We start from the raw sequence: 23,701 nt of genomic DNA on the forward strand, positions 1-23,701 counted from the left end.
ATCGTACCGTCAAAATCTCATACCGGCACATGCCTAATTGCTAGTTATTGTATTTGGTAACACTATTTAGCAGCGGCGCCCTAAGACTGTCATAAGACAATCATAGTTATGACGCAACTGTCATGAGCATTAATGAATGCTTACAACAGATATCATTTCGTGTCATCCGGCAAATTATCTCAATTTTGAATGGATGTAAAAGATCCGAGCTGGACAAAAACGATGGCTCCTTTGCTGGGCTGCGGGAGGACGGATGGGCTGCAGCTTGACCCCTTGCCCCCGCCCGCCCTCCCTACGTACCTCCCTCCTTCCCTCCCCGGGCTGGCTGGGTGGGGGCCGTGGCCCTGGGTTGGCACCTGCGTGGCGTCTCCGCTCGTCTGCGTGGCTGTCACGCGCCTGGTGGGGCTTGCGTGTGGCTGGATGTGATAGGGCGCGCTCGGGTGGGGGGTCCCGGTGCCGGGATTGGCGATGGGGCGACGCAGGGTTGGTTGCCAACGGGCTTACACTCACAAGGGATTCACACGATTACTGGGTTATAGTTCACAGAGCTGATTTGGATACGCTCTACCCCTTTCAATCATTTAGCTTATAGACTCCCCCACCCCCGTCCCCCACTTTCCCTGGTCAACAGGCTCCCCACTTGGTGTCAACCAGAAATACGTCTAGCTGACGATACCACCAACATATTAGTAATTGGTCTAGATGTTCAATGTATTTCTTGTTGTAGTTTGTGTTTTTCTTTCTTCTCTTGTGTCCTTCCTGTTCGCTGCTTTGTCATAATAAACAAGGTATGTTGAGTGATCACAATGGGAGTATGTCAGACTTTCAATGTGAAACATTAAAACTGTTCAGACTATCTGGGCACTTAGACTTCCATTCTCCGTGTCAAACAGCTGAACAGGACAGGTTTAAAAAAAAAAAAAAAAAAAAAAAAAAAAAAGACAAGAAAAGTAGTCCGGGCAAAACATGATGCTTAGAGCTGTCAAAATGAAACGATTACTCGAGGTGAATAAAATTACTCGGATCAGTTTTTAAACTCGAGTTACTCAAGTTGCCCAAGTACTCGTTTCAGCTCTAGTCCCGACCTTCTTCAGACCCACTAATTTAGTCTTACACATAAAACCAAAACTTAACCTTGTACTATAATCTTGTAAAACATAAGATAGTATAGCATTGTGTTTGTGAGTGGTGAGTGTGTGTTGGGGGGGGTGGTAACAGCCATTATGTGTGTTCCAGGCTTAAGTTAAAAAAAAAAAAAAAAAAAAAAAAAAAAAGAATGAGAAAGAGCCAGAGGCATTGTGAAGATGATAAAATAACCCTTAAAATGACACGACATTCCCACGAACGAGAAAATGAATGATTGATGACTCAGCATGAGTGAGTGGATACACACAGAGGTTGGAGCTGAGTGAAAGTCAGTCTTGAAGGGGAGGAAATCACCTGCAATTTTACACTGGTTAAGAATGTTTTCACACGAGAAAAGGCGATTGTAAGTCGGAAGTGGCCTCCACCTGTAGTCAAGGTCGGTTCAACTGGTCTCAAAATATTTAAATGGAACCTTTGAATGGATGAGTACAGCAACACTAATTGTAACCAATATTCCGACTCAGCTTAAACTTGCAGTATGTGATTCCTTTCAGGACTTGTATAAGCATAGACACAAACTGTGCACAACGTGTCACTGAAAACTGCACCATCAAAGGCCATCAATGACTAACAAGAAGGAAAATTAGTTAAAAGAGAATGTAAAACAATTGACCTTTCATCCACAGCTACCTTAAACAACGCTAACTGGATCTGTAACAGTTTAGAGGTTGATCGATACATCGGGCAGTCGATATAAGGACTTTTTTCAAAATCAGCCATCAGCCAATATATAGCTGAGGTAATAGGATAACTATCAGATTCATTTTCCTATAAAGGTCATCCCGTATATTGACTGGCTGATATATAGGCATTTTCCAAAATGGCCGATATCAGACGATATGTAGCCGATATAATAGAATAACTTATGTTCACTGTTTGGGTGATGATCTTCAAATACAGTGGTACAAATACATACGAATTTAATTCGTTCCAGGACCTGGTTTGTAAGTCGAAATGGTCGTATGTCAAGCGTGATTTTCCCATAAGAATACATTATACTAGTAATTCGATTAATTAGTTCCACACCCCAAAAAACAATGCTAAATCCTTAATGAATACTGCTGGTACAAATACCAATTACAAATTGAAAAAAAAAATTATAGATACTAATCGAAACAGTAATTATAATAATGCAACAAGTCGTACTCTAATGTTGCAATTGTGTTTTGCATGCTGTTCCTGAATGCACCGTGTGTTTGACGAGAGATAAATGATTGAAAAACCTGACGAAGCTGGCGACTTCTTTGCCGATGTTACAATAATAATAGAAATTGGAAATAAAAAGCGTCCATCTTGAGGGAAAAAAATGAAATTGCGACGCTGTCATAAATCATTTTATTTCGAGCATGTCGTCATATTTCGAGACAAATGACGAGTCAAATATTACGTCGGTTGTCAATGCGATCATATGTCAAGGTACCACTGGATCGACATTTGTATGAGTGGTTCAATTGCCTATTAATATCAACGAGCTTTTGAAAAAAAAAAAAAAAAAAAGAGTAAATTGGCCTCAAATATTGCCTTACAAAATCAGCTTTAGACATCGGCAACCGTCTGAATTCTTATATAAAAATCGGCATTGGCATCAGCCTTTGAAAATCCCTTATAAGTCAACCTCTAGTTTAAATATTGCTGACCGAGTACTAGGGCAGGGCGGTAAACCGAAAATTTACCGTCACCGAAATTCTTAACGATGACCGACGTAATTTTGACCATGTCGGTAAATTCGGTAAATTAATAAAACAAGAAAATATAGTCTTTTCATCCCGCTTTGATTCTGTGTTGTTCGTCTATGTTCATTCCCCTTTAAGAAAGCAGTCAATGGGCGTACGTAGGGAGTCACGTGATCATCAAGAAGCCAATCAAACAAAAGCCCGGTAAGCTAACGCTAGCAGCTAACGCTACAAGCAAAACGTGATGGAGTGTGGCTTAAGGGAGGTTCACCAAACTTTCAACCGACATTTAGTAGACTCTTGGTGGCATCCAGACAGGCTTTCACCCGCTGTCCTCCCTTGTTCTCACGATTTCCGGAGATGGTGCTTTCAGTGCTTTCTACTGGTAGCCAGGCTAACGCTAGCTAGCGGCTAACGCTACAAATGAACGGGATGGAGTCGGATAGCGGCTCTAACCTTGTCGAAACGGCTGAACTTAATGAGTGGATTGGGCACGGACTGCATCTAACAATTACTATGTGGCGTTATTTTGTATCTGTCTGTGTGTGATTCCTCTGATAGCTTTTGTGATGGTAAAGCATTCAGCATAAAGTACAATCCAACGGCGAAACTTATAATGACCGAGAAATGGCCCCAGCTATTTTTCTGTATGTGCTTATTTCTGTGTCATTATTGCTATCATAAAATCTTAAGCGTTTCAATTGAAGAAGATCAATATAGCTTTAATGTGTGTGTCTCTCTGTTTGTTTGGGGGTTCATTTGTGCGTGCATTTATTAAAAAATGCACTGGGGGGGGACCCGGAAACCATAATGTAAACACTTGTATTTAATAATTATGTCACAGCAGCCATTAACAATAAGTTGTCTTTTTGAAGTGTACTGTTCAAGCTGCAAGTCATTTGTGTTACAATGACATGTTTGCACAGGCATATTGATTTTGATAATGTACATTGTTCAAGTCATACACGCTGTTATAAATGTTCATACTTGAATTCTTATTGCTTACAATACATTTTTATAAACTTAATGTTTAGACTGCATGTACAATTGTTAAATACAGTATATGAAATTGACTCAGATTTTCAAATTATATAACAGTACGCTTGGGCGAATTTATCGTCATTTATCGTTATCGAGATAAATCTGCTCAATTTATCGTGATACATGTTTAAGGCCATATCGCCCAGCCCTACCGAGTACTATCAAGGAACTTAAATTCAGGGCTTTATATTTGAGTCTTTCTCTGGCAGGAAGGTTAAATAATATGCCAAAGTTGGAACGGTGCAGAGTGAGTACTGCTACTACTATAGACTGGCATATTAGCAATAACGTTGTTCATTTACCTTAGGTAGAGTTGTGGTGCTCACGGAGTCGGATCAGTTCCTACTCAATACCCAAGTGACAATCAACAACCATAAACAAAATATTGGATGCTAAGTAAATGCCACAAAGTCCAAATATTCATCAGATGAACAGCCCACTCTGTGGTATTAAAACTCCAAACTATATCCACACATGCCTTTGGGCTTGATCCTAGACCTTGTTTGGTTTGGCCAGAAATTAGATGAAAGCCAACCAACCAATGCCAAACACTATAGGGCAGACCTTCTGTCTACACCTTAAGAGCACGTTACCACATCAGATTATGAAGGCTGAGTATGTATAGAATTGTACACCAAATAAGGCTTTTTCAGTGAAAGATTAAATAAATACATAATCTTTCACCACAAGATGTAAATATTGTAAAAGGGGTGTGGGGAGACAAAGCAAAAGAAAAAGAAAAAGCTGATTTTATAAGTGATGACGGATAATGATGGGAGGAAACCAAAACAGCATTTATGGGGGATGAATTTGGCCAGAATGGCCGCAACCACTAAGAGCCCCATATCAGTCAAAGGTGCAGGAGCCAAATGGTATGTGTTTTCGACTCTTAAATCAGATAACTGCATTGGAAATATACTTTAAACTTTTTACTTGATAATACATGGCAGAATCATGCCAGGTGAGGAAGGCTAACAGGCGTAATCTGTCATCTGGGAGCTATATTTGTTAAAGGGAACCTCAAACTTAAAGATTTGTAGGCTCTAATAAGAACTAATTGTTCTCTTTTACTAAAATTTGTTATTAGAAACACAGAATCATGCCAGTGATTTAAAAAATGTATAATATTTAGTACATGTTTTGACCTACAGGGGCCGCCATGTTTTATGTGCGCAGTGGACGCTCGGGGTGATGACGTAGTTTGTCATTGTCAGTAGTCGAACCCTACTGGTCTTCTGCAATTCCGTCTACGCAGCGAAATGTCAAACACATGCGCGCATTGGTTAAAAGCGGCGAGTACTTAATATTTTTATTTATTTGAGGTTTTTATTACCTTTTCATTGCCTCACTCATACTTTTAAGCATTGTGTTTTCTTGTGGTAGCTTTAAAGCAGATTGTTTAACCGGTTGACCACATCAGTCACGTCGCGTATTTAAACCACCCTTATTTGATATTACCGTATTGGCCCGAATAAAAGACGGTATTTTTTTGCATTGAAATAAGACTGAAAAAGAGGGGGTCGTCTTATATTCGCGGTCTAGACATTATACCCATTCACGACGCTAGATGGTGCCAGATATCATTGAAGCGATGTTCTGTCATGACAGATCTCAGATACTCTCAAGTGTAACCAGTTTGCATTATTTTATTGCAATGTTTTTCCTTATTTAGATTTGTTTCAAGACTACAGTTAGTTAGACTTCACTTTGATGGTTAATGCAGTTATTGCAATTTTGTTGTGTTATCACAACGGATTGGTTTATTTACATTTCAAAAACCAGAAGCCATTTATTTACGAATGTGATTGCACTTTACATATTTAAATGTTCAGATATTAAGATTTGAATGAGGCAAAATGACATGCTTTTTCTCTCAAATATATTGTCATAATCATTTGTTTTGTATGTACTGTAATTATTTTCTGTATAAAAATGAATTTGGTGTTCAAAAAGTCTTTTTTCAAACTTGAGTCTTGAAAAAGAGGGGGTCGTCTTATAATCAGGGCCGTCTTATATTCGGGCCAATTCGGTACTACATTTAAGTGTTTTCTTAAGGCATCTTTAGTATGTCCTATTTGTATGCATCGAAACAAAACTAGGTGAAAGTGCACGGTATTACTTTGCGTGTCAAATTCGCCTCTTGTAGGACGTTTCGCCATTTTTTTCCTACACTCGTTTCGTCGTCTCGTCCCGTCTTTCCTGTTCATTTTGCTTTTGCTGCTCGTTTTGTGAAATATCGACAGTTCTGTTATGCTCATTAATGTTTCTCTCGGGTTCAAATTGAAAGGGTTGAACAGATGACGTGCTTATGTTGCTAGAGTAATACTCTGGATGCCCGGCAGCGTAACCATGTGATGTTACCGCCCTGCGACGTCAACAACGATGGCGACATACTAGTTATACTAATTTTACAAATCGTATAAAAGCGAAAACAGCAAGAAGGGTTTAAATCTCAAATTATTTTAACTCATAACATTTATCTTATAAGAACTACAAATCTGTCTATCTGTTGATCCCGTTAAAATGCAGTTTAAAACAATTACTGAATTATTTCCAACATTTTTACTATTACATTGGGCAGCATTTGGTACACCTGTGAGAGTCAAACTCACAAAGCATGGTTCACGGTTTCTAAAGGTATCAGCAAATCTCATTTATAGCTTTTAATGCTACGTTTAATGCCACTTTAAACTAATTCAATGCCCATGCCCAACTGCAATTTTTTCACATAACAAATTATGAGTGAGGAATGTAATTAGTTTATAATATATTATTTTTCAATCATTTATTGTTCATTTAATTTTTGCACCATGAATGCAAATGATCAACTCACATAACAAATCCCAAGCATCTTAGTTTGGAGACATCTAACGGTCAATCAGCAAAACTGCTTTGCTAAGCTGTGACCAGCCCTCATACAAAGGCAGAAGGCTTCTACATTTACTTTGAAGGCAACATACATATTGGGCCAAAACTAATAATAAAAACCGAAGTCATAATAAAATGTATCATTTTCAAATGCGTTTATCGGCCGATATTATTGGGTAGCCGATATTAACGTCTCTTATCCCATAATGACCTTAGGTTCTCTTATCCCGGCTACCCGATAGTATCAGACAACTCTAATAAATAAAGTAAAAAAACAAAACAAAACAAAATGTTTTTTATAACCGTCAAGTTTACATCATTTTTAATGCATCAAACATTTAGTTTAATGCTTTTTAAAGCCTGAATTTTGACAAAATCTATTTAATGACTTTAAAAAAAATTTTAATGGCCCGCATAAACCCCGTGGTTGCACGGTTGATAACAAATGTGTTTTCATAAATGTTGGGAGGACAAAATTGTTTCCATGTGATCAAAAAATTAGTAAGGCAGCCACGTTGTTTTAGATGTGTTGCGTAAGCTTACCCAAGACTGTCAACTTGGTTAAGAAAGAGCCATCAATCTACTGTAGCAGAAGAGTCAGCAACAAGCTCTGACATACCTGCCCACCTCATACATCATGCAATCGTGTGTATCCATGCTGATTAGTCTCGAACATTTCGTTCCCATCCCTTAAAACCACTAAACTTGATTTTGTTTTTTTTTAAACTCCTTTCTTTAAAGCTTCTCTTATCTTCCCCTGTGGGCAAAACAATTCAAGAGTGACTGACAGCATGCTCAGGTATACGCACACACATAGACTGACACCTGCCATTTGCACCGGGAGCCTTTATAATGTAACATGACTTTACTTGTTTTGAAAAAAAGACCGATTGGAATCACAGCTGAAACCTGCCTAAAGATGCAGTTATTCAATTAACCTTCTACGGAAAACCCACTATACCTGCCCATTATTAATCAGAATGAGGTATAAAAATTCACAAGCCCCTTTTGAGCTGCCTATAAAAGCACTGCCCATTCTATACTCATTTTACTGATGTGCAGTGCAGTGGGCAACCAAATCAAATCAAATCTATTTCCATAGCTCTTTACAAAAAGTGTGATTTACAAAAGTGTGGGAGCGATACTCGGGACAAGGTAAAATTAACTTAAGGTAGTGCTGATAAATAAGATTAACGTTACTGTACCTTGGTAACGTAACGTTAGCCCTGGGAAGGGTTAGTTTTCTATTAATCATGACTACAGTCCATACGTGGCTAACATGTCTTTCATACAGGCTTTATTTAATCTGTAAAAACAGCGCTGTAGAGTGATAAGCGTATCAAATAAAAACATAATAAAGCTAACTGTCATTTTTAGCCCGGTAGTCAGTGATGGATAAAACACCAAGTAGCACTGGTGCCTAATATGCTCCAATACAAGCAGGTATCATATATTTATTTTGAACACTGCAAATACTCAGAATCTTATCAGGACTTATAATTTAGACTAAAAACTTACCTAGAACTTAAAAATAGCTTGACACAAATGGAAATTTAGTTGAAACACGTGGGAGAAACACCGAAATTTTAAGTGATGTGTGTTATCAAACTTCATTCGATCCCAAAAACGTATGAATACGCTCTATTTTTATTTGTTTCAGTATCCCAAAAACGTATTTATACGTCTTTTACGTTTTTTTTTTCAAAAGTGACATCTTTAGGTTCTGATGCAACTTTGCTCCAAAGCACAATGCTGAAAATGCATTTTAAAGCAAAAAAACTGGCCACTGGAGGGCAGTAGCGAATTTGGTAGGACCCGCAACCAGATTCAACGGAATGAACGGCCGGGCCGCACGGCCGTGGCGCCAGCAGAAGACGTCCTGGATGAACAGGAGGATGTCCAGGACGCCAGGCGCAGGAAGTTTGAGCAGGACGACCGGGAGGACGTCCGGGACGCCAGGCGACGAACGACCAAATGCGACGACCAGGACGTTCAGGACGCCAGGCGGCGGACGACCGAGCAGAACAACCGGGAGGACGCCCAGGATGCCAGGCACTGGCCCGCCCCACCGTGCTCGGCCGCTCACGTCCCCCGCGACCCTCCAGTTTCACGTGACTCAGCCGGAAAAGTGCACAGCCAAACCAGTCCCCCCCCCCCCAGGAATACAACATGCCCCAGACAAGTTCCCCAGGCGAACTCCGCCAAGAGGGAGTGGTCACCACAAAAGAAAGACTAAAAAAAATCCATCTTGATGAGACAGGCGGCGATGAGGGAAAAGTTTACCCCGGCTGTCGCAGCCACAACAGCGTCATCTCTCAGTTCAATAGTTTAGTTATGTGTAACTAAATTGTTACTTTGCTATCAAAAGCTCTATTTGTCTTGTTGTTTATGTTATTTTATAGAAGGAAAACATTATTCAGATGTTTGGGATGTCACAAACCAAACTAATAGCTGTGTTAAAGTCAATGTTTAAATTTATGCTTTTACAAAAAGCTCAATTTCTGTTTTTTCATCAGAAATTAGAAAATTGCTCAAACTAAGCTATTTTCTAATGCTAATTTCTAAAGAATGGACAAAGATATGAACAAACTTTTTTTTTCCTCCAGAAAGAAGAGAGTCTAATCTTTCTTTTGGTGGGTTCCATGTTTATATAGCAATAGAACAACATTTTATGTGGGCCTTACAAAATCAGTCAAAATCCAGTAAAACAGCCAGGAGCGAACGGGGTTGCACCGGTTAAAAAAATGGCTGGGAGTGAATGAGTTAATGACATTTTAGAACAGTATATTTTATATTATGTTATTATATTACTTATATATTTTATAAGATCATCAAGTTCTTTGAGTGAAAGCACTGAATTTGTTGTTGTTGTTTTTTTAGTCACATCTGAGATGCAATTTGTTGGCCGTTTTCAACAATATACATCCAAAATAAAGACAATTTTCTATAGCTGCAGCCCTAATCCACACTTTCAGGTTTTGTCTAAAAGGCACAGTTGGGTAGAGTAAATCCATGTTTAGTGTGATGGGTGCATAAAATGTTGATTCAATTCAGTGTGAAAGAGCCTATTAGAGGTTATGGTGGTCGTTGCTTCCTGTTTCGAGCACTAATCTCAAAGCATCTAATCCACATTGAGGGAGATCCCACATTGGGTAAAAGCAAGACTGAGGGAACTGTGGTAAAAATAAATGAGGGTAAGAGTGACAGTCAGCTTAATATCCGGCAGGCAGGCAATGTTTTCTTACTCAGCAGCGTATGTGCGTATGTGTAAACTACAAGAGATTGACAGATGAACCACACCCAACAAGTGTCTAAATTAACATCAGGTTTCTGACCAATTTTAAGCATTAAATCATAATACTGTACTTTTTTTTGGTATCTGTCGGCCCTGAGCAGCAGTGAAACCTATGTTCCCACACCAATAGTTAAATCCAATCTGATTTTAATGATCCCCCACTTTTTCAAACCTCAGCTCATTTCCTCAGTTCTCTCCAGAGCTGTCACTCACCGGTCCGTGTGGCAGGAGAGCAAAAGAGCGTTCCCGCTGTGCCAGGCTGGCTAGAGTTACATGTGCCCTAGTGAATTTTTGGCCTCATGGGCAATAATCTTTAAGAAATCGAACAATTTCATAAATCACATATGCAGGAGGACTAAAAAATAAACGTGTGTATGTACTTTCACATACACACACAGAGGTGAAATTTAGGAGAGCTCGCAGATTGGTGGGATGTCCCGTTTCATATCTGTCAGCACCCGGGGTTTATTTAACCAGTTATATTATCATTTGTTGACCTAGTCACATGATCTGAGGGCGGGAGGTGAGTCCCCCCGGCACCCTGGAGAGTCATGTGATGAGAGACGCAGGGCCCGTGACCTGAAAAACTCAACACACAAACTTGAAGACACAAGCACTTACACAATATGACCTCTGGCCTTTTGAATTTCATCCTCATTGATCCTTCAGTGTTCCTGTCATTTTTTTGTCACTATTTGCCGTCCTTTGAATGGGGATCTTCTCTGTAAATACCAGGATAAATGACTGGTAATTACCTAATTGGTAAAACCAAACATCCTGGATTGGTGTACAGTAACTACAGTGCTGGCCTAAAGTATTGGCACCCCTGCAAGTCTGTCAGATAATGCTCAATTTCTCCCAGAAAGCAATTACAAAATGCTTTGGTAGCAATATCTTCATTTATTTTGCTTGCAATGAAAAAACACAGAAGAAAATGGGGGAAAAAATTAAATCATTATAATTTTACACAAAACTCCCAAAATGGGCCGGACAAGACTATTGGAACCCTTTGAAAAATCATGTGATGCTTGTCTAATTTGTGTAATTAACAACACCTGTTACTTACCTATGGCACATAACAGGTGATGGCAATAAGTAAATCACACTTGCAGCCAGTTAAAATGGATTAAAGTTGACTCAACCTCTGTCCTATAATAATAATAATACATTTTATTTATAACGCACTTTACGTTTGAAAAACAAATCTCAAAGTGCTGTCCTGTGTCCTTGTGTGTCATACATTGAGCATGGAGAAAAGAAAGAAGACCAAAGAACTGTCTGAGGACTTGAGAAACAAAATTGTGAGGAAGCATGGGCAATCTGAAGTCCATCTCCAAAGATCTGAATGTTTATGTGTCGACCGTGCGCAGTGTCATCAATAAGTGTAAAGCCCATTGCACTGTGGCTAACCTCCTTAGATGAGGACGGAAAAGAAAAATTGACGAGAGATTTCAACGAAAGATTGTGTGGATGGTGGATAAAGAGTTTCGACTAACATCCATGCAGTCCGAGGGTACAACAGTGTCAACCCGTATTATCCGTCGGCGTCTGAATGAAAAGGGACTCTATGGAAGGATACCCATGCAAACCCCACGTCTGACCCAGAGACATAAAAGAGCCAGGCTGGAGTTTGCCAAAACTTACCTGAGAAAACCAAAAACGTTTTGGAAGAATGTTCTCTGGTCAGATGAGACAAACGTAAAGCTTTTTGGGAAAAGGCATCAACATATAGTTTACAGGGGGAAAAAAACGAGGCCTTCAAAGAAAAGAACATGACCCTCCACAGTCAAACATGGTGGAGGTTCCCTGATGTTTTGGTGTTGCTTTGCTGCCTCTGGCACTGGACTGCTTGACCGTGTGCATTGCATTATGAAGTCTGAAGACTACCAGCAAATTTTGCAGCTTAAAGTAGGGCCCAGTGTTAGAAAGCTGGGTCTCCCTCAGAGGCCATGGGTCTTCCAGCAGGACAATGACCCAAAACGCACTTCAAAAAATGGTTTGAGAGAAAGCACTGGAGACTTCTGAAGAGGCCAGCAATGAGTCCAGACCTGAATCCGATAAAACACCAATGGAGAGATCTGAAAATGGCAGTTTGGAGAAGGCACCCTTTAAATCTCAGATATCTGGAACAGTTAGCCAAAGAAGAATGGTCTAAAATTCCAGCAGAGCATTGTAAGAAACTCACTGATGGATACCAGAAGCAGTTGTTCGCAGTTATTTTGTCTAAAGGTTGTACTACCAAGTATTAGGCCGAGGGTGCCAATAGTTTTGTCCGGCCCATTTTTGGAGTTTTGTGTAAAATGATAATGATTTTTTTCCCATTCTCTTTCGTGTTTTAACATTGCAAGCAAAATAAATTAAGATATTACTACCAAAGCATTTGTAATCGCAATCATTTTCTGGGTGAAATTGAGCATTATCCGACAGAATTGCAGGGGTGCCAATACTTTTGACCGACTACTGTACAACTGTGCTTGTATTAATTAGCAGCGCAATGGTACATGTATTTAGTAGGCTTGGGCAATTGGGCAAAGATTAAAACACTCCACGCTGTACAATTGGGGACGCCGGCATCCCCTTGATTTCTGTGGGCCATACAGTCTGTTACACTCGTTATAAAGACTTCATTTTTGGCCAGTATATTGAGGATTAGTAGCTCTTTAATTCAAAACCAGATGGCAGCACTGTCATATGGTGAGCTTTCCTGAGCTGACTTGAAGGTAGTGAGTTGAAGTTGGAGTTTCATATCACGTCTGCTGGAATAATCAATTTTTCTCACAATTACATTGACAAAATGGCATCATAACAAGGCAGGGGTAGAAGTAGTGTAGAACACCAGTAGAAAAGCATCTGGTCCTAAGCAGGTGAGTAGAAGCAGTGAATAATGCCGAGTCTGAAGATGATTCCCCAGAAAGAGGGGACACGGATTCAGAGAAAAAGGATTCGATCAACAATGGCATTGATCCCCTCCAAGAAGGTAACAAAATGATAATAATGATAAATGTAACAACTTCAAGGTTTTCCAACATTCTTTCTGTGAAAAATAAGAGAACAACTTCAACTAAAGTTATGGAAAAAGTGCCTATATTGTACCTATATTGTAGATTTTTTGTTGGAATCAAAATAGTGCAAACATCAGTTTTTTCGATCATGTGCAAGGGCAAAGTGCCAAAAAAAGCACTGACGTATCACATATGGCTAACACAGTGCTTCTGACTTAAAATAACAACAAAGTCACACAGCTTCATACAGTGAAATAGATATGTAATGAGTTTAAAATTCATTATTTTTCAATCATTCATTGTTCATTTAATATTTGCCCCATGAATGCAAATGGTCTGCTCACATAACAAATCCCAGGCTTCATAGTTTGGAGACTTCTAATGGTCAATAAGAATAATTGCTGTGTTAAGCTTTGACCAGGCCTTGTACAAAGGCAGAAGGCTTCTACATTCACTTTAAAGGCAACATGCATATTGGCCCTAATCCAATAATGGAAAAACCGATGTTGTTGCGTTGCGATGAGTTTATTAGTAAATATTATTGGGCAGCCGATAGTATCGGCTCTAATTCCGTACAGTACAGTACAATTTAGCTCTGTGCACGCACACACTCTGGTACGTATGGATGACACATAGCAAGCGAGCAAGGATAAACACACGTCACTGAAGGTCATTAATTGAATTAGTGGTCACCGTTAGCATCATCTGTTGACATACGCCTCCACTAACTCGTATTGCTTTCCTGGTGTCCATGACCCATTATTATCATTTGTTTTTATCCTGAAATACGAGGACTATGAAGCCTCTTACCTGGTATGTTCCAATGCCTATGTGCTTTGGATCGATCTTCACAAGTTCGGCCAAGGGATCCTGGACACGTCTTCCAATGGACACTGTTCACAAGCACAGACAAAAAATCAGACAGGAAGCCAACAATGCTTTATTGAAGACTCAATAGAAAGCCATGAAGTATCAGAGGTAGGCTATTGAATATTCACAGCTGCTTTATTTATAATTACTGAAAATGCAAATGCTCTTATTAGGCTTAGGCCTGAGGGGGAGGCCAAATCCAATTGTCATTCAGGCAACTCAATAATAATTAAATCTGATTTTAAATTAGCGCTCCCGCATTTGTCCTTAACATTCCTGATGGATGTGAAGACACAACTTTAGAGTCACTAATTTTGGCAGGCGCATGCACACAAATAGTAGAATTGTGAACTTTAAGCCGAATGTATTGTTCTGTGGGTATGCTGGCAAAGGCCAAGTGAGAGGAATACTAATGAAAATCACAAACAACCTTATTTATCAACCAACAAAAATTACATTTTATAAGAATACATTTGTAATAGTAAATAAAAAAAGATCTGATTTTATGACAATGCATTAAACCTACAAAAAAATATTGGTAATTTTACATGAATAAATTCATCATATTGCAAGGAAAAAAATATTAACTGATAAAGTGTAATTTTAAAGGTTAGGGTTTGGTTTGCTTAGTGATGCATGCTTTTATTTTGGCACAGGAAGCGTAGAGCAGGTAGTACTTACTTCTACATACGAGTAAGAGCACATGTACACACGAAGGACATATTTGCGCACACGATGAAAAGCGCACGTGCATACACGAGGAAGAGCCATTTGTTCCAAGAAGAAGTCACGCACCCGAGTAAGCTGCAAGCATGCGTGCACATTCGTTGCTTGTGAAGCGTCCACATAGGCAACACTTGTAAATAACATCTTTTGTACTGTTTATTGTGCGTTTTGAATTGAGGTCGAATACTTGGCGCGAGTTGATGTGGCTGCTTTTAACTATGTGCGGACGCTAACTGATACATGCTAGTCGTTTGTGTTCATTGTTATTGCTGTGTCAGCCACTAGTTCTGGACGCAAATTTGAATTGCTGCTATTGAAGAGGAAACAGATTTAATTTCGTTTTTATTTTGCTTTCATTCTGCACTGTTGATGTCATGAGCAGCTGAATAAAGTCAGCAAACCACACGGATGTCTGACATCGTCATTTTGGAACTTAGCTCGCTAGCTAGCTAGGACTTAGCTCCAACATCTTGGCGAGGACAGTACAATGACGTATAATACATGTTTTTCGATAGTTATTTCGAGATTTATGGGGTATTTAGGGGTACTTAGAGGGTTAATTCCGACTTATGTGGAATCATGTTACGTTGCCAGCGTAGGAACGTAACTCTTTCGTAACCAGGGGACTACCTGTATTTCATAGATAACATTGGTCAAAATGAGTGTGTGACCTGGATGAAGTGTTTTATCTATGTGGTTTGTGATTTGATTGCACAGGGCTGGAAGTTAGACACTTTCCGACTGCGTAGGGTTCCTAAATAAAGAACAAAAAAAAATACCAAAGGCATGCAGGACAAAAAATACAATAAGAGCTGTCCCGACGTCATCGATGACTAAAATGCGTCGAAGAGCACATCAGCCCGTCGACGGTTAATGAAGGTTTGAAAAAAATATCTGTGTGGAAAGTTGTAACAAGGTTTGCGCGCAGTGTTGGCGACCTCTCTTCCATGAGTGGTGGAAATGATAAGAACTGCCTGTTTTGACAGTTAGCCAAAACGAGTATATTCATTTGAGAATTCACAATTTACAAAACATGCACGCATCGGCGCACTCCAAACAGCTCTCACAACTGGGGAGAATTACGTCATAACAACATGCACTAAACACACAAACAACCATCTGCTACCGTAACATATGGAGTATAAGGGCGCACACGTTAAACAATGCTTACAAAAGTCGCGAATGGCGGACGATCGGGATGCAAGCGGGGAAAGCGGCACAAAGCCAAAAAAGCGGATGAGAGTGGCCAAAGCATGGATTTATTTCAACGAAACAAAGGACATTGTCTGTTCAGTCTAGCGCCGTCAACCACTTGTAATTTTGGAAGACGACAGGAGACAACAAGCTGGCAGATCATAAGTCCATATAACTAATTAAATACATTTGTTATTGAAATTGCCTTTATGTGCGTTGTACGATGGAGTGTTAGGGGCTAATGTCGGGCTAATGTAGTTGAATAAGCAGCTACGGTGGAGTGTTAGGGGCTAATTTTTGGCTAATGTGGTTGAATAAGCAGCTATGTACTTTACATCAGGGGTTCCCAACCTATTCCACTAAGGCACACTGTGGGTGCAGGATTTCATTCTTACCAAACAAGATGACAACACTTTTTCCCCAATCTGGTGTTTTACAAGTGCAATCAGTTGATTGCTGTCAGGTGTGGCTTGTTTTAGCAGAAGCCTCATTGGTTCAACTGTCTCTGCTGGATCGGCTGGAACAAAAACCAGGACCCACAGTGTGCCTTGAGGACTGGGTTGAAAACCCCTGCTTTACATAGCGCGTCGCCGCCTCCGTTATAATCAACATTATTGAAAGCATTTTGCGTTTTAGAATCAGTTTTACAAATAAGAAGGTAATTATTAATTTTCTTCATCTACATCAAATTATAATTAATAAAAGAATTCATACTAATGCTTCGTCATAGCTCCCGGCTAAGGCACATGTATGTAAAGTGTGTCGCCGCTCACAGTTACATTACCCCAACGTAATAATGAGTTATTTTTTTTCTTGTAGCAATAGTATGACTTTAAGCACATACTCCTTGTTTTTTTTTTTTATTTTTTATTTTTAATTTAATTATTTGGCCCTAATACTCCGTCGTAGTGTCGTATCAACATGTATCATTACGGTTTTTTTCCCCACATACTTGACTCCAGTGATACGTGACATTTATTTATCTACTGTGCTGGTGCTCACTCTAATGCTGGGAACAATAGACATACCACAAAAAGAGAAAGTAAGAGTTGTTTTGAATAATGTTGGAAAGGTGAAGTCACAGTGTTCTGAATCTGTTTGCATTCCATTCTTTTGCAATAGTTAATGCTATCAGCATTTGACCTCACTGTTCATTTGTGATTAGATGATTTTTTGTGTTTATTAGTACTTTAACAAAGAATTTAAGTGTTCCAAAATGTTTTTTGTGAATTCATAAGCGTCAACAAAAATTTCAATTGCTAGATTAGTTTTAAAATGTTTTTAAAAATGTATTTAAAAAATTAGTAGACTAGTCGACTCAACCTTAAAAAAGTCTGCTGACTAATCGGGAGAAAAATAGTCGTTTGGGACAGCCCTAAATACAATGCTCTTTGCTATACTGCTATCACTAAGACCCCAAAAAGGTTCCACAGTGCAGTGCGCTACCTTTAGGCCACTGGTCTCATAGTTGGTCGCTGCCAAAGATGAGCTAAGAAGATGTTCGCTTTTCAAACGATCAATATCCACTTAACATTCAGTTCTCCACACTCGTACTCTGCGCCAGAGCTACATTTTCCACTCTTATACAGTGGATAATTGACTTTTAAAAGAGCGAGTCTGCATTTGTTGTCGCTACAAATGTCTATGCAACAACAACGGAAGACGCTCAATTTTCCAACGGACTGCGTTAGGGACCGTCAGCAAATTATTTGATCGACTGAAATCCTGAGTTCATAAATGTGACAATAAGAACTACAAAAAGAACACATTTAGTAAAACAACACATTACCGTATTTTTTAGACATTTCCTCATTGCGAATAGTTTGAATTTAAAGTGCATGTGACACGAAAAAGCATGTTTATTTCATAATACATGCGGTATTTTATGCTTCTGAATGATATGGACCGCTTGGATGTGTGTGGAAGCGATCGCTATATTTATTTAGTTTTTTGAATCCCGCGCCATGAAAATGAGTGACTTCCGCCTTCGGTCTTGCATTGAGGAGGAGGGCGCTGTGATGTGTACGGTTGAAGGCGTCCTCTTCACTTTCCAGCCGTACTGTTGTGTATGAGGACTAAGGATTCAGCTGATTTTTCGGATTAATACGTTTATTTTTCGCATCACGCCAGCCAAACGGCTGCAGAAAAATCTTGCTGTATGAGGGAGAGGCGTGTGCGCCTTTTTGGAGTTTCAAAAGGTTCCCATTCACCGTGGATATTGGCCAAAACAAGCCCTACTACTGTGGGACCATTGGACTTACGAGGACGTGAGTAAACATCTTGTTTTGTATTATGTCAAATACGAATACAGCAATTACAAAGTAAACACTACAAACTTTCTTTAAATAAAGGACTACTTACGTTTGATCATTGATAAGCATGTAAAAAGCTCTCCTCATGCACATTAGTTGCACAACAACTGCAGCCGCCCTCCTCCGGGGAACGAGCTATAAATTGCTCTCCGCCGGGCGGTTTGCCGATCCACGGAGACAATCAACAACCCAGTCGTCATGTCAAATAATGGTAGGCGTGGCTAACCGGCAGATTAAAAGACTAATTTCTCGTCATCTACGCTTTGCTAAATTGTTGTATATAGTCGAATCGTCTCAAAATATGATTCTAATTCACATAATAATGCTATTTAAGACTTTGTTTCTCCTGTTGTATGCTCTTTAAATATTCAAATTCAATTTAGTCAGAACACACATCTGGTTGTTTGCGGAGACAAGCAAGAATAGAGTTGCTTGAAAATGACATTTTCAATGAAAATTGTCTTGCAAATAGGGTTGCAACTAACGATTATTTTCACAATCGATTAATCGGACGATTAAACGATTAACTGAATAAATGTCACTTTTTTCAATTACCTTCAAAATTTACAATGAAGCTGTTTTAGGCATGTTGTAAGTAACAATGAAGACAAAATGGTGGACTATTTCCGTCAAAAATAATATCTAATTACAGCGTCCTGTCTTAACTGTAGTCTACAACTGTATCGGTTGTCAAATTCGTTGACAACTTAATTATGAATCGAGTTTAATCGATTAGTTGTCACAGCCTTATTAAGAAGCTAGTTTAGACAGTAAAATGTCAGAAAATTGGCAAAAATGTGAACGCTTGTTTTCCAAAATAAAAGCAGATTTTTGTTCATGTCCTACTTTTACTTAACAAAAATATAATAAAGAAATCTAATATTTACAACTGAGAAGGTATATGAATATTATAATTTCAAGAATTTAGACAAGTTAAAGGTGATGAAAGTCCTAAACGATTAATTATGTATCAAAATGGTTGTCGATTAATTTGCTAATCAATTAGGTGTCGATTAATTGTTGCACCTCTACTTGCTAACCTGTTTATGAAAAATGGGGGGGGGGGCTAAAATTATTATAATAATTGTATATTATTATGTATATTATACATACATAATAATATAATTATAATTATATCACCTTTAACAGAATTTTAGAGAACAAATTTGTAATCTAGGGGGAAAAAAAGACATAATAACTAACAGTGGTTAGTTCAATTATAAACCAAATGTGTTTATCTAATATTTCACTACAGCACTCAAATAGATGACAAGTTGCGATGATACATGAATCCATGTTTTGCAACTGTTTTAAGAGTTTAGCTAGCATTGATGCGTATCAAGCATGGGACATCAGACTTGGATGTTGCTGGCAGAAAACAGGGTTATATGGGGGGGGGCTAGAGGGTGGAGGGAGTATGTCTGGAATCAATGGCTCTCCTCTCCCTCTCTCCTCTGTCGATGTGGTGGGAGGCTGCAGCCTGAGAAAATATTTAGACAGGGATGGAGTTTCAAACCTGCCCTTGCTCAATGCACCTACCAAACTCTCCAGTGCGCTTTGCTCCGCCGTTCATCTTAACTCCCTGCCACTTATTAAAAGTTTATGAGCACAATAGATTGATATTATTTAAAGTGAGGGGGAAAATCGAAAGGGAAATAAGAGATGGTGTGTAATGTGTAGAAGTCCTAGAAGTACAGTGAGTTTTTTTTCCCCCATTGAATACTCATGATTGATCATTCAATATGACGCCAAAGCAAGGTGAATTAGCTTCATTCGTCATGTAGGCAATAGGGGTGGGAACCTCTTGGTACCTCATGATACTGTACGATTTGTGATACAAAGCTCACGATAACGATCTCACATTATAGCGATTAGGGCTGCAGCTATCGATTATTTGAGTAGTCAATTAATCTATCAACTAGTTAGTTCGAATAATCGAGTAATCGGATTAGGATATGTAATGTGTTGCAGAATAAAATTTTGGAGATGCAAAACAAAAGCTTGCTAAGACTGCACTTTTAAACAGAGCATTAATGTGAATGCAAAATAAAATTCCTGAGTGTTTCTTCAAACTATGCAGGATCGCACTTTCATTTAGAAATACATTAAAATTAAAATGAAGATATAAGTACAACAACAGAACAACTGGCTAAGTTGCATGGCAAAAATCTTAAATGCTATAAAATACTAGAGCTGGGAATCTTTGGGCACCTAACGATTCGATTATGATTACGATTCAGAAGCTCCGATTCGATTATAAAACGATTATTGATGAACCCCCCTTCTTTTTTTTTTTTTTTTTTTTTAACGTTTTGTATATTAGTTCCAAAATTGTGCAAAAATCCTCTCAGGCTAAACCAAACTACTATTTCAGTATCAAGTTAACATATAACAGTAAACAAATATACAAAAATAACAGTAAATAAAAAACTCCAGTCCCCATTCTATATCAGCAGCTTTAAACTACATTCAATTAAATTAATGTTGTGAATCAACTGTTACAGTTGTTAAAATTGCTCCCGTTATTCCATAATTTCCCTTCTGTCTACTTTTGTCAAAGTTTTAAAACTATTTCATCATTTAAAGATAGACAAGATTCTGCCGATTTAAGAGTATTTTAGATAAAAAGTTAATTAGGTTCGCTACAACAGAGCCTTCTCGAGAGGTCTACTGCTTTAAGATGGCGGCTGTTTACTTACGCCGGAAAGTGTCATTTCGCATCTCTGTTCAATAATACATGTTCTAACACCGACGTCGTCTGTCATTTCACATCTCTGTTCAATAATACATGTTCTAACACCGACGTCGTCTGTCATTTTGCATCTAGTTCTACATATATATGATATCTACTGTAGCCGTATGTTTGTAGCAACTAGCAACTGGGCGTTCTTTGTAGCGGCTGTCAGCCGCAGTCAGGTATGATTGTTTTTTTTTATCTAGCGGCATGAGTTGAACATGATATTTACTCTCGGTCCGTTCCTCATTGCGTCCCAAAGACCGCGCTGACTGTGTTTTTCTTCCACTTTACCTGGTATAATTCAATAATCGGAATTTGGATATTTGTGAATCGTTCTTGAATCTTCCACGGCCGAATCGCGAATAATCTAAGAATCGGAAATTTTGCACGCCTCTACAAAATACTAACGTTTTTTGACAATGCTCTTAACAATTCGCTCAAAAACATTCTCACAAAAACAGCTAAATATACCTATAAACTAAATTAGGAATGCATTAAGAAAAACAATTAGACAATGCTCTTAACAAATCGCTCAAAAACATTCTCACAAAAAAAGCTATATATACCTATATACTAAATTAGGAATGCATTAAAAAAAAAACATTAGATCAAACAAAAACTTATCTAATGTTGGTCTAAACAGGGAGCAGCAGGATTCAGCGATCTTAAATGAGTTATGTCATATTCACTGTTGCCACTAGCGGGTAGTGTATCCATCCAAATCCATAAAACTAAATGCAAAAATGTTTTTAAAAACAAAACCAAATGTTTTTCAAAACAAAACATTACAACGCCACTCTAATTAAACAAATACTCGAAGCAGCAAAATTTTGATTCAGAGCTTATTTCTAATCAAATTACTCGAGTTAATCGATGCGGCACTAATGGCGATACAACGATTATCGATACAATGGTCAGGAATTCATTCTAGGATATTCTACAAAACAACTAATCAAACAGAAAAACAAGCTATCTTCATCCTTCTGCTGTAAGTTTCTAGAACACGTCCAGTCCATTTGAACAGGGAAGGTGGCAGCAAATGAACCTCTCCCACTTCTACGGCCGTCAGTGGCAGCCGATGTCAGGCAACGAGGTAATTTTGGGCCATTTCAGATGACCTGTAAACGCCCCGAAAATTGGAAAGAGCGACTGTGAATGCTCTGGTTTCGAATGAACGAACGTTCTTCTGCCCTTCGCAGTTAATAGATTGGGCGTCGAGCACCATCAATGGCAGCCATAGAGTTAACTGAGACACTATTATGGTGGAAGATTAGGATAGCATCCTCTTTTTTTTTTTTAAACACTGACACCTTTTTAAAACCATATCTCGATTCTTGGCATGAGCGTAACGATAACCTTTCAGGGTGCAAAGTATCACGATATATCATCATTTCGATATTTTGTCACACCCCTAGTAGGCAACGAGGTTCTTTTAACATTTTTAAATAAAGGCAAAGGTCCGGTTATTACATGTCTCTAAAATATCCTGACTGTTACGCTGATACAGTCTCGCCGACAATTGTAAATATTAAACTTGTTAAATAGTAACGCTGATACAGTCTCGCCGACAATTGTAAATATTAAACTTGTTAAATAGTAAAGTGTCAAATTTTAAGGCCAATTATTTGATTATTATGAACGATTATCCTGTGACGTGTTACCAGTTATTTCTTCCATCCAGTCTGCTAAGAAAATAATTTGATCTTACAAAAAGTGTTAAACCCGTTCCAATATTTTAAAGCATGGTACAACGATAACAGGACCAAGTTTCTGGCAGTCGCGATGCTATGTGGCACCTTGCTGCCCCACATAGGTCTATCTTGGTACTACATTATGACTTCTGGTTTCAGGAGAAGACTCGCACTGGGTCGTTGGGTTGGTAATCTCAAATGTGCCACAGTAGCACACGCAAAAAGATTGTTTACTATCGTGTGTGAGTTCTCACAAAAAAGAAATTGGTTAAGATATTAAAAATCAATGTGTGTACCATACTTAAGGAAGAGAGACTAAACACAAAAACAGTTCTCTTGCTGACTAGTTGAATTATAATCTTATACCGCCATAGGCATCCTTTATCACAACGACGGGTGGGAGTTATGGACGCTCCATGCATATCACCCCTTTGTGGCCACTTCAAAGAAAACTGTTGCGACACCGCCAAGCTGTCCAAAATGTTGGGAACAGCCACTAAAAAAAGTGCTGCAGATCACAGGAAACGGGCGAGGAATAATTCAACCTCGCTTGATTTAAGGTTTTTATAGAGGAAGTCTGCTGGAAACATTTGTTCTCGGCAACAGTGTTTCAGTGTTGCCGCTGTGTGTTCAATGATGGAGTACGTGAAGGAACACCACAGAGACATGAAGGAATCTAATAGCAAAGCCAGATATTGACCCAAGTGGCAATAGTCCTACCTGAGTGGAAATATCATCAAAATGCCATGAATAACATGGCAGTTTAAGAGTCAGGATTACCTGCACTTCTGAGGTTAGGGTCCAAATCGGGCATCTCTTTGACCGCCTCGGGGCTTACGCTGTAGATGGATGCTCCGGCCTCGTTGATGATACTGGTGGTGGAGATAAAGAATTAAGACATTTTGGATGAGGAGGAAAACAACATGATAATGGGGTCGCCACTTAAGACAGAACATAGCAATAGACAGTATAATTATGGCTGCATCATCAAATATTTTAATAATCGAGTATTCTATAGAAAAATCAATTAATCGGATAAAACTTTTTATGTAAAGAGGAATTCTAATTATTCATGCGAAAACAAGACATTTAATCTAATATTTAACCATTTTTAGACATTTTTTAGATGTGGCTGAAAATATAGAC

The 23,701-nt window shown here is 38.8% G+C and overlaps 1 protein-coding gene across 2 annotated transcripts in view; it reads right to left on the reverse strand.

The window, feature by feature from the left end:
• srbd1 (S1 RNA binding domain 1) overlaps positions 1-23,701 on the reverse strand; it is a 110,904-nt gene that overhangs the window by 20,265 nt on the left and 66,938 nt on the right. For both annotated transcript variants that reach the window (XM_057847676.1, XM_057847675.1), the window contains exons 14-15: positions 23,336-23,427; positions 13,836-13,918 (exon numbers count right to left, since the gene is read on the reverse strand). In XM_057847676.1, coding sequence (XP_057703659.1) covers positions 13,836-13,918; positions 23,336-23,427 — 175 coding nt within the window. The remainder of the gene's footprint in view (positions 1-13,835; positions 13,919-23,335; positions 23,428-23,701) is intronic.

This window comes from Corythoichthys intestinalis, chromosome 10 (genome assembly GCF_030265065.1).
Source record: "Corythoichthys intestinalis isolate RoL2023-P3 chromosome 10, ASM3026506v1, whole genome shotgun sequence".
In the NCBI taxonomy this organism is placed as follows: domain Eukaryota; kingdom Metazoa; phylum Chordata; class Actinopteri; order Syngnathiformes; family Syngnathidae; genus Corythoichthys; species Corythoichthys intestinalis.